Genomic DNA, 18,562 nt, shown 5'->3' with positions numbered 1-18,562 from the left:
ATCCACACCATCTTACACTGTAAAGTTACGGTCGTTAGGTGAAAATGAAATAAAAAGAATAAAAACTCTCAGACGAACTATTGAAATTGTGTGAAGAATATCTCCACTATCTTTGAAAGATAAAACAAGGAGGAAGTTGTCATCAATGGCGGATTAATCGTTACTACATTAACAGTTAAACGGTCAGTCAAGATGGCGGAAAATTCGTCTGGAAAGCGAATGTCGATATCGTTTACTTTGCCAATTTCATGTCAAATATGCCTTGGAAAGGTAATCGAAATTACAATATAGATATTTTATAAAGCAAAGAACATTTTCATTCTACTTTTATCGCGGATGCGTATGATTTTGCCTTAGTATTTCAGCTATTATTGTGTCAAAATGTACCGGTTGTAGTTTGTTTACAGTGAGCTTGAATGCTGAATTCCCACGATTGTACTGGACATACACTGCCTCACGTAACGCGCGTTTTTCAATTCTGTCGGCCGAAAGATCAGTAGGAAAACAAAATAAATACCATACAAAGTGTTCTTTAAAGTTTATGTTCTTTGTGTTCATTGTTTACTCTTTCATCACTCCTGATGAGAAATCACTTGCCTTTTTCATGATTGTATACATTATCTTTGCGTTATTTAAAAAATGTCCACTATCTCGTATTTGTGGGGTTGCTACTGCTAGTTGCAATAGAATAGATATTGCAATATGTTTGGCGTGCGTGAGCAGGCGATGTGCGCGATTGGTCGATCGCGTTGCCCTAATTAATATCAATCATGACACTATCGGTCGATCGCCCACCAGTTGAACACTTTTTTTCTTTCTAATTCACGGCTGTGGAGGATTTTTTTAAAAAGGGAAGCAAAGTCAGAGATATCCGAAAGAATCGACCCATCGAACAACAGGATCGACCAATCGGGCCTAACATAATACACCCTTAGTACATAGTACTAATTCAGTAGTTGTGCTAATGAAAGATTAATTAAAAAAAAAAATTGATTTGTTTCAAATTCTCTCAAAATAAACATTTTAAAACATTGATGGTTGATATCCCGCTTCAAAACAACACTCCAACTAGACCCAAGGAACGTGGCTATACATAGCCACGCTCCGCTCATGTATCTCTGGACTTTCGAAAAATTTCTACAGTAGACGTTCGAATGGGCTCCATTTTTCCCTCAAATTTCTTTGGAATGACAGATCCTATGCCACTGGAAGTTCTTGGATAAACTCTTATTTTTATAAGCACATGAAATAAGTACTGAACATACAGTGCTTGTAAGTGGTAGGTCTCCAACCGGGATTTCGAAGACGTCGAAAGTCCAGAGAATATAAACAAACCGTGGCTATGTATATAGTGTTCAGGGGTCTACACTCCAACAAGAAATTATTATCCCAATTCTTTTATACATACAAACAGTTGTGATCATTTGATATGCCCCCCTTAAAAAAATAAGCATTTCAAAAATGGCAGAACTCTTGTGATTGATTTTTCAAGTGAACTATAGATACATTCTTTTTCGTAGAAGCCCCATGGTTATAATATTATATGGTAGAAACTAATCCTGTCTTTTTTGTCTTAAAATCCCCTACTGATTAGGTGAAGCAGCCGATCGTGTGTCCCAATCACCACGTGTTCTGCAATGCCTGCATTGAAGTGTGGTTACAGCATAACCAGCAGTGCCCAACATGCCGTGTACCCATCACGCCCGACAACCCATGCAAACAGATCATTGGTGGGTATTTGTAATTTGATCGGAATCTAAATAAAGTTCATCTGATAATTCTACAAGATACTTGTAGCGATCACCAACAGAACATTCAAATGGCTTTTTGCCGGTTTAAATATTCAAAAATTGTGAGTGTTATTTTACTCGTAAAGTTGCGTTTTTTTTATTGTCAGATGCCAATTTTTGTTGACGGTAACTTTTTTGTCGACGCCTATTTATTGGTGCCATTCTTTTAAATGGGTAAAGTCCCTTGACAGTTACATAATACTCCAGCGGCCCATAATATCTATTTCGCATGCAAATTTTAACCGGCGTGCTTTGTATGCAACTTATGACCAATCATTGCCAATGAGGAAGGCAGCTTCAGCTGGCGTGTGTAAACTTGATAGGAGAGTTACGAATATTCTAATATTCGGTCAGGTGCAGTTTCAAATAATCGAATAGTAAATTATTTGAAAATGGGTAAATCAGAATTATTTGGGGCTCCAGCTTTGTATTGGTGGCCATAATGGCCATTAGAGGACAATCCACATCGCTACCTTCTAACATTGTTGTAAAAGGTGCTGAAAGTACATTTATCATGAAAAGTGACTGTAGAGGGTGGTTTCAAACCCCTCCCCCCTCCTAGATTTTTACTACTTTTCTTGATTTTTGATTGCTTGGAGAAAATATGCTTGTGTTTTTGAGAGTACATGTATCTCTATTGTTGACATTCTACTTGACACTATAACAAAAGGTTTCCTATACCAATCAAGTAAAAGAAAGTGCCACTAATTATTATCCATTAAGAGAACACGCACGCCCCAGTGGCGCACAGCGTCACCACCTCGCTGAAATATTCATCCTAATCTCATTTTCATGAGAGAGAATTCATTACTTCAGCATCCTGACAATTATCTCAAGGTCAGGTGTGCTGGGCACGCTCACCAGCTTTCCAGTCAGGGTCTCGCTGTTGTGATTAACCCTGCTGTGTGTCCTAACCCCCTCCCCCAATCTCCATCTCCTTAAGTGGTCAAACTATTTATGACATTATGGAGGGAGTTTATGGCCAATTATCGGCATCTTCTCGTCAAAGGGAGCTGTTTTATGGTGCATGCAATATGAAGAGGCACTATTAAGTTGATTAGAAAATAAATGCTTTTAAATTTGACACACAGAAGAAAAGGGGCCCGAGTATTATATCAAAATCAAATTATGACTTTTATTTGTGAACATTGTAAAAAAAAGATAGGTAATAGCGTGTTCCCCCCCCCCCCCCTCCCTCGGAAAATCACAAGGAAAGCCTGGGTTTTTGAATGCCCGTTGGGGCATTGATAAATACAAATCTTAGATATTAGAGAATTAAGGTTTGGTTGTAAAGGACTTGTCTTTTGGGAATGTGTTCCGTTTGTTTGTCCAGTTGTCAATGACTGCAAGACGGTAGCCTATTAGTTGACTTTCACAAATCAGCTACGGCCCATTTACCATACTGGATATTAGTCTGAAGGTTATCTTTTGAGTGCACTAATTCAAGTGCTTCGCTGTACACACACAGTCAATGATCCTTAACTTACAACTTCGCTGACAAGATACGCACACTCCTGTTCTCCCCTTTCAAAAATCAACTGCAGAAATCATTAATATTGCAGATAAGCCCTGGAACTCACTTATTATCCTGTCACTGTGCACTTAAGAGGATTGTTCAAATTTTGCCTTGATAAAAAATGCATACCATTGACAGAACGCTGACTGTTACGTGTACATGTGTAACTCTGCAGAGATGGACACTACCTTTTCTTGTACATGCAGCTTAGTAATACCCAAGGAAGCTACACAGCTTTTGATGAATAGTCGCTTTATACCCCGTCATCCATGATTTATGATTTGTTCGCTTAAGCGAGTCTCAAATAATTCACGTGAATGGCCAGTGTCTGGAAGTACTAGCCATTATTCTTGACAATAAAAGTTTCAATGATTCAGGAGCATTTCTAGCAGAGACAAAGCAAGATCGTTGTGTAAAGTACGCATTCTCATAAATGTATTAGGTGCCAATCCTGGCGTTTTCCCCCCTCATAGCAATGTATGATAAATATTTGAGCTGGGCTTCCTTGAAGTACCAGAGTTAAAAAATAAACACCAGGGCCTTGTAAATCATTAACACACCCAAGATCAATACGGTAGATTTTTTTATTCGTTCCCTTCATTAATGTATAAATGTTTTCCCGCTAGCTTTTCATAGCCGTTTGGGCGCAATCTTGCAAGATTTATGGCTTTTGCTGACTTTGTTATAAGCCGTATGGTTTTGAGTAGTGCGTTTATAACTGAGCGTGCTTTGGTTGTTGAGTCAGTTCTTGCAAGTGATATTGCAGAGTGAGTTGCACCTTTTTGGAATTACGGAAATCAAGAGCTTATTTCTCTGATTATGCAACTGTTGTAACCTCACAGTTTTGCATGGTGTAATACTTCCCTTATGATTTCTAGGACAGTTTTGACATGGATGCCAAGTTGTTGCACATTGGATTTAATAGGATCACGACCTCCGCATTTTCTGGATATATTACTGTGTCAAGAGCTAATTATTTTCAGTGGAGTAAGGAAGTTGTTCATCATAAATTCACAGAATGCGACTTTGTGAACCGAATCCTCCCATGTTGTCCTACACCTGTGGTGTTTAGTGTATCTGGAGTGGACAGCAATGCAAAAAAACTTGAAATGCTGCAAGTTTCCGTGTATGTTTCTGTGGCATCAATTACAACTTGTTCAATCAGATGTGTTGAGTGTGAGCCTGAAGTACAATTAACTGTGCAACTTCACTTTACTTCTTAATATCTGGTTTTTTTTTTGCTTTTTTTGCTTTTCTTCAACTGCATCACTACAATCGTATGAATCCGCTGGTTCGACGCTGGTTCGACGCTGGTTCGTTTGAATGCCAGTGTCATAGAGCATGCGCAACCAATTTTGTACTGAACATGATGAATGTGCACAAGATGTCTTTGCAGGAGAGGAGGTCACCCACGCATGGATGTACATGAATGGAATGACATCATTTTAAGTGTCCGTCAGCAAAACTTATGTTTTGCAACTACTGATGTGCTACACATGATACACATGGAGTCCTTCCTTTCTACGATGTGCAGTGTCTGATGCTGGGAATTCAGTCCTATCAAAATGAAAGTACGAATGACAAATTGTGAAATTTTCAGATTTCAAATCAAATTTCTCATTTTTTGTTTTGGGCCACAGGAGGACAAAATCAGGAGAATGAGAATGATTCCTACATGTCCAGTCCTGCTCTCCGCAGAGCAAGATTCGACATCCTCTACCAAGATTGTGAGGTACTTACAAATTGCCTTTTCTCTTTTCTCTTCATCATCAATGTTCTGTTGTAAATAAATGTATTCTGGCTCCATTTTAATCTTTGTGGAACAAATTCCATTTCATTTTTTCAGGTGGTATTAAGACAAATAATGCATATTTTACATTTTGTTGTAGTTTTTCTGAGGCCCTCTTATTGTTTTTTTTTTGTGGAATGGACTCCTGTGCACACCGAGTGTAGGTACGTGCGTCTATAGAGTTTGCAATTTTGGGACTTGATTGGGAATTGTTTTTCATTTTTTAGAATTGAAGATGTTTCTACATCTCAGTGACCAAATCTTTCAGCAAAATGCTCTGAAATTATGAGTGAAGAACCTTTGAAACATTTCCAAGAGGACACAAGATCTAGCAAACCAGTTTGTGAAGTTACAGATTTGTCTTCTCTTTTACAGAATGAAATCAAACGACTCCAGCAGGAAAACGAAAACCTCAAGAACTCCAACAGCCAACTACAAGAGCAGCTTGCCGACACCAAGAAATATCTTGCATCCAGGTCGGAGAAAGCCTCCAACTCAACAGGTGCGGCACCTGTCAGCTCCCCAAACTCCAAGACCAAAGTGTGGAGGGATTCTAGTCTGCCCTCTCCCAGATCCTCACCCTCTGCCTCTAAGCTGAAGGGCAAAGGGAAATGGGACGAGCCAACGTCTTTGTCACCGGGAATGAAACGGGACCGGCATGGCAGGCCCTCCTCATCAAGCCAACAGGATTGGATCAACGGCTTGGAGTCATCGTCACGCGAGGACGGGTCGGACAACGGCGAAGTCCTGTCTGCACTCAGGTCAAAGTTGAAACAAGCTACGCTGACGTACGAGAAAATCAAGCAGGATATGGACAAACTGAAAGAGGTAATTTAAGATAGTTTAAGAAGCCAGCATTCACCATAACGTGCACTTCACACTTTTCATTCAGTAATAATAATGATAATGCGGGTACTACTTATAACCCTTTGAACAAGATCCAAGTGCTTTTAATACAAAGAAAACCAAACAAAAAGATCATTAACCTGGAAGTGTACAATCACTATGGGTATTTTGCCTTTTCTTGCTTGTATTTTTGTGTTACAATCCTGTGAACATTTCTTTATCCAGAAGATTTGCCTCAGGTGCCATATACATACACCCCTCAAACATCACAATAGACAGTGTAAAAATGTTTGAACTGTACAAGTTGTTTTGCATTTGAGATATGCCTCGTATTGCCAACTGCCTAACAAATATAACGGTGGATAGGCACATTTTTTGCAAGCTTGTGTGGCACGTTTTCAGATAACCGCTGAATACCAACTGTTCTTTAAATGTCAACATGGTCAAGGCTATATCATACATGTGCCAATCGCAGTTATAAACTCATTGAAGTTGGAGGTCGCTACACATGCGCTTGGGCCTGTAGACAATGAGATTTTGAAGAATAATAATCTTGTGCTTCATGCATGACATGTTGGTCCAACAATGGATCCGTGCTGCTTCAAGTTGAACGCACGCACCGTAATCCCAGTCCATTTATCATGTTACTGAGGGTTTGTTTTTCTTTAACTTTGATGTCAGTCGGTAATTGAGGGTTTTTTTTTAGGGAGAATGTTGCATTGCAGGGAGATGACAAATGATGGATTTTCTAATCTCATTAGTGAGCCATTATTTTGCAATCATGATAACCATGCCATACTGTGCTGAGCAGGCTACATTTATGGCATTCACTTCATTCATTTAATGAGACTTAATTTACATAACAGTAGCTACAAGTCTTCCACAAGTTCGAAATGAAGTTGTGTTTGTGCAGTGCCGTGTGTAAGTGAAAAATTGCAGGATGAGATACGGAGGGTTGACCGTGAAGTTGACAAGTGGCATTTTTTAGACAAATTCAAATAATTTACAACATGTACAATTAGTTATAAATGCAGTTACCATGTTCATGCTATTTGTGTACATAATGTTTATCTACGGTAAACATGTATAGCTACATTTGTACTTTATACATGTATGCACACGGATGCACCTTACATCTACTTGTACAATGTAGGTAGGGCACTTGGCATTTAAATTTTAAGTGAAGATATTGCTTTTTTTTTCTAAAGTAGAATGTCATACAGTATGCACGATCTATATGAAATCACACCCATGTGTACAAGGTGCACTGCAAATCACTCAATTCAATTAAGTTTTATGGACAATTTTCTCTTTGCGCATTAATACTTGTTGCAGTGAAAGGGGGTAGGGGAGGAGAAGGCAGGGGGTTATTTCTGTTGATACATAGCTGAGATCAGTATTATTGGGAGCTTTGTCAATAACATAAAATAGGAGTACCGGTACTTATATTCACAGGCATGTTTTTTGTTAACTTTGCACCTTTGTTCAGTGTCTCACCAGATCACTCATTAAGTATTGAGAAAATCAGCAATTCAGTTTGAACATATTTTTTTAAAACTTTACTGTGAGACTTAACTGTATGCTGTAAACTACAAGCAGTCCAACTTGTTTGATCTGACTCGATCATTTCATGAACAAAAAGGTCAAAAAGGGAAGAAAAAAACTTGCACTGAAACACAAGCACTGTGATGATGTGCAATCATTCCCAGGAACAGTCAGTCGCAGGAACAGACTAATCCCCTTCATTTATGTTATGAATCAGGTGATACGACAAATTAATTAGGAATTAATTATTGATTCCGACATCCCCTGCCCCCCGACACAACCTCTGTGATGCATAGCGTTGTCATATCTGTGAATGTGAGCAGTAACTGGAACCGAATTGATGAATTGGCTGATTCTGCTAATTGTCGAAAGACTCGAGTTCATTTTTTTCCCGTTGGTACAACAGGCGTACTGCAGGGATACATGTATGTCCCCAGAGAAATTCTAATGACCGGACGCTGGACCCAGTTTCCATTTCAACAATGACTTCGCCATTAATTTGGATTCATACATTTCATTACAAAAGCGTGAATTAAATGTGCGTAATGAGTGGAAATTAATCCCCGTGTTGGCAAGGACAGGAAGTACCAAACAAAGCATTTCAAACCAAAAAAAATAAATTGTTTGTTTTGTTATTGTTGGTACGCTTTCATTCTGTCGATCCAACAGTCTCCCCCCCCCCATCATTATGGCAATTGGCAATTTATGTGACAAATGCTTTCATCATTAAAGTACAATGTCATTAGTAGTACAAAGGAAAGACTGGAAAATAGTGATTTGAGTTTTGATAATTTTCATTATCCCATCTCGTCTGAAAATGGTGTGTGCAAGCAACAAAATAGTGACATGTATACAGTTTCAAGCACAAGAAAAATGTTTTCAGTTCAACATTTTGCTAATGCAGCCAACATTTTCATAGTATACACAAGTTTTATTTTAAGTTAGGATGCAGCAAAGTTTTTGTTCAACAACAAAAGCTCTCTTTTTAAGGAAACAAGATTCATCAATTAAGATAGGAGATTACAGAAAGAAAATTTGGAAAATGGCTGCCCCTTATGAAATTAAGTACAATTTTAAGAAGTGTGAAATTTGAGCATTTATTTTTCTATTCTACTGATTGCATTTTGCAGAAAAATATCAAGCTGAGTACTGATAACCGGGCGTTGTTAACTGAGAATGGTCGATTGAAACAGGCTGCTGCCACTCGTTCACCACGCAAGTAAGTAACCATGCTTCTTATGATACAAACTGGTGTAATTTCAACAATATTATGTAGGGTAACAGATTTGTCTTGAAGGAAGGCAGAGTGGTTGTGGTTGTGGTTTCCATCCTGAAACCCTTCACCCTAGCACTGAACCAGCCACCCCCCCCCCCCCCCCCCCCGCAGCCCCCCTGGTAGTGTGCTTTTGTCTGATCTCACTTGTCAAAAAACGAAAAGTGACGTGAGTTACCCTCCAAAGCTTCTATTGTGAAATGGATCCATATACACATGTAGCACAGGACCAGTCAGTGATCCCTGTATTGTGTAAACATGTTTGTGCGCACCTGCTGAACAAGCCAATTAACAAAAGGGGGTAGCTGATAGCAGTGCTGAATTTTTAAAAGCTGCCGCCGTGAATGGCGCCGCTCCTTTTGGAAAGGTAGCGCCGCATTGATGGGCCGATGATACCTGAAATATTCATATCTGATTGACAGTAAACAGTGGGTTTTAAAATTTTAACAATGCCATTATCTCCTCCTAGACACGAGATAGCTAGTCATTTTATTATTTGATGAGCCAAGGAACAATGGGCGGAAAACACAAAGGCTGATGTTTAAAATTTCATACCACTCAGCAAGGCAGGGGGACTAATGAATAAATGAAAGGGCGTCTCCATGGTAATCGCTGAACACCAAACTGGGGATGCGCAGCGGAAGCGAGGCCACAGCAAAGTTTTGGTATTGATCGTCCCAATTTATTATTTAGTTTTGGGAGCAAACGACCACAGAAATTAGGGGCAGGTATTCAAGGCAGGGAAGATGAAAGTTTGCGACAGAACAAAACTAGGAGTGCAACTTAATTATTCATCTCTATTTGTACTTTTTATGGAACTAGGACAATGAACAAACTCCATGTCAGTGCATGCAGTGAGGTACATGTACCGGGTGAATAAAAAAAACCGAAACCTACATTTACCGGGTGAATAAAAAAACCGAAACCTAAATGGCAGGACCAATTTGTGAATGACGTTTTGCCTGTAGCACTTTCAAAATCTAGGATATGAAAGCCCAGTTATTAAGCTATCTTTTAGTACAAGAATCATTCAAATCGCTCATGTACTTTTTAAGTTACGGAATTTTGAGCACACACACCATTCTAAAGTTCTGTCCACGGATCACAAAAAAGGAAGTGTTCTTTCAGCGAAACGAAAACAATTTTCATAGGGATGCATGTGAATTGTTTTCGTTTTACAAAAGAACGCTTACCTTTTTTGTGATCGGTGGACAGAACTTTAAAACGGTGTTTGTGTTCAAAATTCCATAACTTGAAAAGTACATTCATTCTTGTACTAAAAGAAAGCTCATTGATTGGGCTTTCATATCCTAGCTTTTTGAAAGTGCTACAGGCAAAACTTCATTCAAAAATTGATCCTGCCATTTGGGTTTTTTTTTTTTTTAATTCTAGCTTTTCTGTTAGTGGAAAAAAATAACAAGAAAGAATTTTATTTTTAACCCCTTTGTTTTATTTAAACTGATGCTTTTTTTTTTTTAATGAGGAGCAGACCCTTCCTTCAATTCCCTTTTAAGCAGCTACATGCAACTGTATGTCTGTTCATGCACTAGATTAATGTAAACAATCTTTGGCAAATTTCATCAATTTCTTTTGTCACAAAAACCCCATGGGAGATACAGCAGTTGCTGCTTGTTTCAATAATCAGCGCATGCTTCATTGGGTAGCCATGTTTGGTGGCAAACCCTGAACGTACATGTAAACCCAGAAATCAATAAGACCAAGTCCATTAATTAGTTAACATTGATAATCAACATTTAGCAGACTAAATTGACTTTTCACTTTTCGCTTGTGGAATGAAAGTGGGCTGGGTTACCTTTTGAATTTTTCATAGTGTAAATATGCGGTAGTCAAAGGACGCAGAAAATACCTGTTTTTAATGCAATATTATATTGTGATAGTATACATTATCTGTCAGTAATACATCACCTTTGCCAGTTCAAATGGAAAGCAGCAAAACGATGGCTTTATTTTAAAAGTCAGTTGCGCTTTTAAAACTCATTATGTAGGTGTGCAATTAAACTTCATTGTGTTAAAATCACTCAAAATTTCCCAAGACTAATTAGCGAGGCGGTGTAAACTACTTTAATTTGAATACCGCCTTCAAGTACTTTGCCTAATTTGTGAAAACAGTGAAAAGCCACAATAAGCTATAAGTTTGACTTCTCGATCAGTGTGCGGTGTGCATCTATACATCGTTTGATCGCGCCACACCGATCCATCCCCACAATTAAGACGGATACAGCTGTGGGCGCAGAGAGACCTCAATGCTGTGAAACAATTATCAGTGGTGCCCAGCATACAATGAGATCACTTAGCCATTTGATGGGGATTTAATACCGGAGGAACACCGGCCAAGGTCGCCCGCCAATGTGAGAAATTGGTGAACGGCAGACAGCTGCTGGGTACACCGGAATCATTGATTCTGAATAAGTCGAAAAGTACGCTATAGAGCGTGCATCTATGTGATGCAAACACCCGATGTTTTTATTTACCTTATGGAATGACTCATTCATTATTGGCTTATTGTTTTTAATTGGTGAATGTGTTATACTAGACACCTGTAAATTAGGTACATGTTCTTCAAGTAAACGTTTAATATGACTTTTTAAAATTTTTAGTTGTTTTTTAAATTCAAGAGTCATTGGTTAATAATTTAATAAAAGATGACTTTTTCGCGACTCTCCCCTAAAAACAACAACAACCACAAAAAAACCCAAACCCCAAAAACGAACAAATTGGGGGCCCAACATACATGATAGTTTCTTGTCATTCAGTTGATTTTCATTGAAATACTCCTGTAAACATGGTAAAGATGCCAGTTTTCTGAACAGAGAAACACAGTTTGAAAAATGAGTATTTTCAGGACAAAGGGAAGATCTGTTTTATCTGATTATTTCTTATCATTCCCCTGAATTCAGAGACCACTTCATATACTGCCTTATTCTCCCTCAGAGTTTGGAGTTGGCATCACACATTTGTTCTATCTAGCATATCAAAAATTAGCCCCATATGAAAAAAAATAAAATCAGGCCTACTTTTTAAATTGACCCAGTATCAAATCGGCAGATAGCTTTTGAAACAGTATCAGTATCCAGATCCAAAGTGTTCTTGATTTGGCGAGGTGTGACTGCCAACTTGATCTACAGTGCAGTACCCGATTTGATGAAATTTTAATCGTCAGCGGGCACACTGGTTCACACCTCCTTTCGTGGTCATCTGTTTTCACTGAGCTGCGGTGTCGGAACAACAGGCATCCATATTTTAAACACATGTGGCATATTGCTGGTCGCAATGTGCCAAACGTCAAGTTTGTATAAATTTTGCAGTGTACCTGTCTCGTGGTCTTGATCTGCTCTGATCACACGCCTGCGCCTGATTTGCCTGCTGGCCATTTATATTTCAAACCTGTCCACTAGTTTTGAACAGTCTGAAAGCAAGGCACTGAAAGTTGGTGTCAAGGGATTTCTTATAGTGGTAGTAACCGCGGAAAACAGCTCATTTCATGGTACATGAAAGGTCAATATCCCAACGCCATTTTCTACATTATTTTAGAATTCCATCAAGCGATTTGTCCTATTCTGCTGATAAACGTAAATCATGACTCATTGAGGCTATTCCAACTTACAGTTGTAATCTATATAGGTCCTGATCTTGCATTTATAAGCCAAAACTGGCTTTTTCTGTCCAAATATAATAATCAAACTTGTTTTTGACACTTACCGTTATTAAACTCATGAAGAACATTTCCAAGGTCTATATGTTTCCCGCGGACATTTCTTTTGAAGAAAACTGCAACTCTTCCTCTGTTGAGATTGCTGAAATTATAACAAAAATATATGTTTTATTTTTTTTTCATTTCAATTCATGGAATTACAGTGAATAAGGAGAAACAGAAGCAGTTGCTTCTGTTGTGCCAGAGAAGTTTGAAAGCTGTTAAGTTGTTTTTCTCTCTCTCCCCCCCCCCCCTCCCCTTCATGTGTAATCCTGAGAGGATACTTGCACAGATGGGCTGTGAAGAATCCACGGTGGATTTCTCCCGACACTTAATTCCAGAATCCCCATCTTTAAAGATGAGTTGAGGGAGCCATTCAAAAATTCATGAGACAACAAGTGTCGCGGCGGCACATCAGAGAGAGGAAAAGGAGCCGGGATCAGTGGGAGATGTTGGCAAGATGGCTCTGCCACTTTATCAATGTCTAAACGGGGGGAAGAAATAAGAAATAATAAGAATGGTAGTCTTAAAAATAACTTACAGGTGACAGTAAAATATGCTGTAGACGTGTGTGCAGAATAATAAGTACATACCAAGTATGTACAGCATGGCCTCTGGCAATAGTACTTCCACAAAATGTGGTTGGTTGACATTAGTATTGTGTGGAAAGAAATGTTTAGAATGGAGTTTACCTTTTTGTATAATTTGCCTTTTTAAGGTTCAATTTTGAAAAGAAATTCAGAAAAAGAACCAGACTTTTCTTGTACTTCTTCCTTGTCCTCTAATCATAGATTTTGTTTCTTTAGCCATAAAATTTGGCATTGAAATGGAGGATGTTCATAAAACCTCAAAGGAAGAAAAAAACATTATCTAGAAATTGAATATTGCTCTTAAACATCTCAAAGGCTTAAATCTTCCTCTATTTTAATCAATAACTTTTCAAATTTCTGGATAGAACACAGGATTTTTTTTAATGTGTCTCATACCAGAACAGGCTTTTCTTGTTTTAGTATATTACGCTTGCAGAACATTATTTCCATACAGGAAATCTTGGCTCTCCCAGGTTGGTCTCATTTGAGTTCCTAATTTAAAGCAGGCTGTTTCCACTTTTAAAATGTCCCTTGAAAACTCAGCTTCAGGGAGGATTGGAGTAGTATGAAACAGCATTTGAATTTCAGTTTTCGAAGGGTTACACGACGTGAGGAATTGTGTACTTTTGAACACTTTCCATTTTTGGGGAGTCTTTAGTTTATCCTGCAATTGATGTAAGTGCATAATGTACATATAGTTTTTTATGTCCAACTAATCTGATGAACTGGGCCCAAGAGGGCGCTATTCTGACTAGTGTGTGTGTGTGATACTTTTCTGAACAAAACTATTGATTAAATAAATGCCGTCTTAAAAGACATTGTGGCCATGCTTTTTACAACAGCCTGCATTATTAGGCACCTGTACACTATCTGCCACTACAACTATATTACAATTACGGTACATGTACATTGAGGAAAGATCATAATGAATAAATGATGTACGTGTGGCTAGTCCAACTTGAATATGCATGCCCACGAAAAAATCTCAGCTAAGACAGTGTTTGACAACTGCAGAAAGTCTCTAATGTCATCTTTCCCCTCCCATGCAGACAACAGAACTTCTGCATTATGCACGATATTTTGCTGCAGTTCAAAAAGACAACGAATGAAAATTTCATGACTGTTTATACTCGCTACACTGTGCAGGACAACTGCCCCAATACTTTACCTATGAATTCTGCCCAAGAATCGATGGATTCCTTTGTTGGATTACACTATAAGCCGTCAAAAGCCCCCTTTGTTACTCTACACACTAAGCCCTTCTAATCCATGTAATCAATAAATAGGATCACTGTGTGGGGATCACTTGATCATCAGTAGATCCTAAGAAATTCCTACATGAGATCAAACAGTAATATTGATGTTCTGAGTACCCATCCTGTATTTAACTGTTTCGTATTTCTAAAAGAATTAAGCAATCCTATTCATTGGGTGACTGTTAGTGTTAAGTCTTGTGGTGAGAACGGAAAGGCTGTCTCATGGATGAGACCGTTAATTTGTTGGGAACATTCCTGTCCATTCAGGCTCATAATGGACAGAACAATGACAACATCCTACTTGTGTTATTCCATGTTACCCTTGATCTGATGGTGTTGTTGTAACCTTGTTGTAACCAGAACAGCAAAACTTTTGAATTTTTGTTTTCTCCACAAGAAGGGTAGAATGTCAAAAGTAATGAGAATAATGCAGAAACAAAATAGTTGTAACTTATTAGTAATTGGATCATCCTTAAATTCATTGAATGGCACCTTTTGGATTTTCTTGAAATTGTTGACATACATGTACTCAATGCATTCAAAGATAACGACTTAGAAATAATTGGAATGATACAGTTAATTGTAAAATTACTGCCAGGATAGATTCATGATTACAAAATGAAGGGAACTTAAAAAAAAAGGCACTCATAAAAACAGACCTATTGCCCCTCAATGTTGAGATTATATTATCCAATTTCCATTTGGATTTGTAACAGTATTTTGATCAATCATCTGCTTCTGGACCTGGAAGTAATTTCAACACTTAAATCAATGATTATATTGTCGTTATTTTTTGTCCAATCCAGGTATGAGAAGTATACATCCATGGCCCAGCAGTCCAAACTTGATTCCTGTCGACGTGAAGTCAGCCAGCTCAAGAGTGCCTTGGAGAGAAGCGACACCTACATCGAAGAGCTGGAGACCGAATTGGGAAACTACAAGTCTCTGTTTGGTTCCCTTCCTCGGAAGAGACCCTGTCATGGGAAGGAATCTACCGCAAGAACTTTGACAACTTCAACTGGAAGAGCTCAAAGTGCTGCTTCAGAACCATCTGAGACTGATCTTACTTTCAGGAGTATGGATAACAGTCTGGATGATACTAGTAAGTTTGTTCCCCCTGCATCATCGGGTGGATGTTTGACTTATCCGAGACCTCTTGCAGATGAGGATGTGGGCACATCTTCCAGTGGATCAAGACTCTTGCCATTTGATGGAATCAGGGTACACAATTCGGATCGATACCGATTTACATCCACCAAGAAAAGCGCCAGTGCAAATTCACACTCGGGGAGACTCTCCAAGGATGGCCGTAAGAGTTTAAGCGGGAACAAAGAGGCAAGTCGTGTGCTTGTACGTCCCAAGCCTGGATCTGGAGCTGTTGGCGAGGGTTCAAGGAAAAATGACAAAGAGCTTCTTGGCAGTGATGACGATTCAGATCTGGACGAGCCTAGCCCAGTTAGAAGCACCCCATCCACAGCTATGGGAAAACTGACCTTGGATTCTGCTAACAGATCTCTGCGACCGTCAGCTCCTGATGAGAGTCTTGAATCGAAGTTTAAAATCTCCCCGTCCTGCCACCGTCAACTTGACTTTGGACAGGACTCTCCCGAAATCGCAGCATTGCAATTCTCACTTGAAAAAGCTGACACCCATGGTCTGCTGCTGGAGGGCAACATGGTTGATGTAGGACCTCTGGATCAGAATGTTACCTTCTCTGATCTGGACTTTACACTGACTTCTGAGATCTCGGATTGTGCCAAGCTCATGAAAGAAGCGGAGAAGAGGGTGAAACAGAAACGGCTCAGCCATCAGGAGGGAGAAGCAGGGTGTTCCAATGCCGTAACTAAAACTAACATCAAGGGTTTCAAGGGATTCAAGTCCTTTGTGCCTTCCAAGAACAGTGATCTTATCAACAAAGACACATGCTACTTCGCACCAATCACACCTGCTCTGAACAAGGGGAATAGTGATCAACCAACAGGCACAGCTTATTGTAAGAGCCTTCATCTCAAATCACAGGATATGAAGATGGATTTCGATTCAGGAAATACAAGGGTCACATGGTCTAAGAATCATCCAGACTATAGAATCACACAGAGATCCACATCATCCAAGCCTCAGGAAGCAGACACCTACATGAGTGGTGCTGCTCCACTATCCGCTGACGGAGTTGGTCAGGCCTCTCAGTTGGGTAGTTATTCCAGACACAGTTCCATGTCTTCTAATGCAGCTTCCAGATCCATATTGTTGCCTCCAAGAGGTACTAGGCGTCCAGTGTTACCCGAGTCTTCAACCATTGCTGCCTCAGAAGAATCGTCCTCATTGGTAAATCGCTTTGAACCAACCATCAGACCACAGCTAATGAGACTCAGACATAACACAGATCCCAGTGGATCCAAAGCTGGTAAAAGCCGTCTCAAAGAATCAAACAGATTAAGGTCTGATGGAGATAATGATTGGGGAACCTTTGATTCTGTGAACGATGATGTGGGGGCCAGAGTTGGTTCTGTTGTAGGCAGACCAGGTAGACGTGGCAATCCTTTGCTTGCTGCAAGTGAGTCGGAAACTAAAGCATTTTTCTTTTTCCAAGGCTTGGATAATGGAGGGGGAGACACAGGGAAAGATAATCACAAGAGAATCAGATTAGAACAAGATTCTGATGATGATGATGATGACTACACCATGAGTAAATCACCTACCTTCTGAAATGAAATGAAATGCTCCTGAAAAATCCTGATTCTTATCTGAAGTATCAACGTAAGGTACAATTAACTGCTGTTAAAACCTACTGTTTAAGTTTGGTTTAACATAAGTTTTGCATAGTGTTCAGTTAATACTCTCTTTGCTGAATTACTAAAAGTTGTGTTACTCTATGAGATGAGAGTTGGGGCATATATCCCTCCCGGTATGTAAACTTTCATTTGTGATTGGTTGGTTGTTTATTTCAGAGGCTTTCAAATACTAAATCATAAAAAGCTCAAGAAATAAGTGTGGTTAATTTCTACATTGTCGACATTGCAGTTGGTAAACATATGCAATTTTCTTAAATGTTTTGATAGAACAGCAATTTTTGAAGAGGAAAGTGTCTGCTAGTTTGTGGTCGCCCATCATATTAATTTTATTCATCCTTTTGAAAACAAAAAGAAGTCAGCAATAAAATTTCGAATGTATAAGCTGTCAATTGGTCTTTTTTACTTGAATTGTACTTTATGTAATCTTCCTTATCTCCTCTTTGACTGTAATCAAATGTTTTGGTATAGTTAATTGCACTTTTTAAATGCAAACTAATTACTTGAGTGTTTTTCTAATTTTATTTTGAATGAGGAATAATTTTGTGGTTTGGGGCTTCTCCAGCAAAGCCCGTTACAGTCTGATAGTGAAACTGAATAGGCCTGCCATGTGCCATGTGCGTTCAGGGGTAATCCCGGTCGTATCAGTTCTCGATTAAAACGTCGTAAACGCGCAATCAATTATGGAAGGACAGAGAGGGGGCGAGGGGAAGCCGCGGAGGGGCAGGCCGCAGTCGGCCCGCGTGGCAGGTGCGCTAGCGCGCGCCTGCACCTCGTGCCTCATTTTCATTCCATTAAATTACACGCGTGACCTGGGTGTAGGAAATAGTGGTGGTACATGGTGCGCAGTCGACCTTATCAAGACGGGAGAAGTAGTGGAGAGCCGCGCCGTCAGCATCACGGAGCTTCGCCCGCCAGTATAGCGTCCAACTAGCAACTCTCTAGGGACTTGCTTCCAATTCGCAAGTGGATCAGAACCAAATTTCCGGTGGTCTTTGGCCGCCTCACTCTTGGGTTTTTTGTCTCTTTTTTTCGAGCACCGGATGGCTTACTTTGACGACTATGGGATTGATTTGCGTGGGCTAAGGTTTTGAACAACCTCCAATACACAAGGAAAATATCGTTAAACTTTACTTTTTCCAACTTGACATTGCTAGGGTGTGAAAGATCTGCCATGGTCTGCTGATGTATCGTACACATGGTTTACTAAATAAGTTTTTGGCAGTGGCATATAGCCGGGGGTCCAATTTGCAGGGGGAGGGGGGGGGGGGCTCATTTTTTGGAGGAGGCACCCGGTGAATTTGTAATCACAAAAAGTGCATTTCGCTTTCCATTAAAAACTGAGCCCGGGAGGGGGGCAAGGGGCAACCGGACGCACTTTTTTGCTTGAGGGTATGGGGGGGGGGTGCATGGGAAGCATGCTTGGTTGTGAGGGGGGGGGGGGTTCTAAAGGGCA

The 18,562-nt window shown here is 39.6% G+C and overlaps 1 protein-coding gene across 2 annotated transcripts; it reads left to right on the top strand.

Moving 5' to 3' along the window:
• The first annotated feature begins 87 nt into the window (after positions 1-87).
• On the top strand, positions 88-17,498 carry LOC119727538. 2 transcript variants are annotated; one of them, XM_038199447.1, is made up of 6 exons: positions 88-270; positions 1,595-1,730; positions 4,947-5,038; positions 5,471-5,923; positions 8,617-8,705; positions 15,124-17,498. In XM_038199447.1, exons 1-6 carry the CDS (start codon positions 193-195, stop codon positions 17,021-17,023), a joined length of 2,748 nt encoding a protein of 915 aa, XP_038055375.1. In that variant the 5' UTR covers positions 88-192; the 3' UTR covers positions 17,024-17,498. The 2 variants fall into 2 exon arrangements, with proteins under 2 accessions (XP_038055375.1, XP_038055376.1); XM_038199448.1 differs by lacking the exons at positions 88-270; positions 1,595-1,730 and adding an exon at positions 4,341-4,432.
• The last annotated feature ends 1,064 nt before the right edge of the window (positions 17,499-18,562 follow it).

The sequence above is a fragment of the Patiria miniata genome, unplaced genomic scaffold, assembly GCF_015706575.1.
Source record: "Patiria miniata isolate m_02_andy unplaced genomic scaffold, ASM1570657v1 HiC_scaffold_20, whole genome shotgun sequence".
Lineage (NCBI taxonomy): Eukaryota > Metazoa > Echinodermata > Asteroidea > Valvatida > Asterinidae > Patiria > Patiria miniata.
Note: the sequence above shows the minus strand (reverse complement) of the source record. Positions and strands in the feature narration are given on the sequence as shown.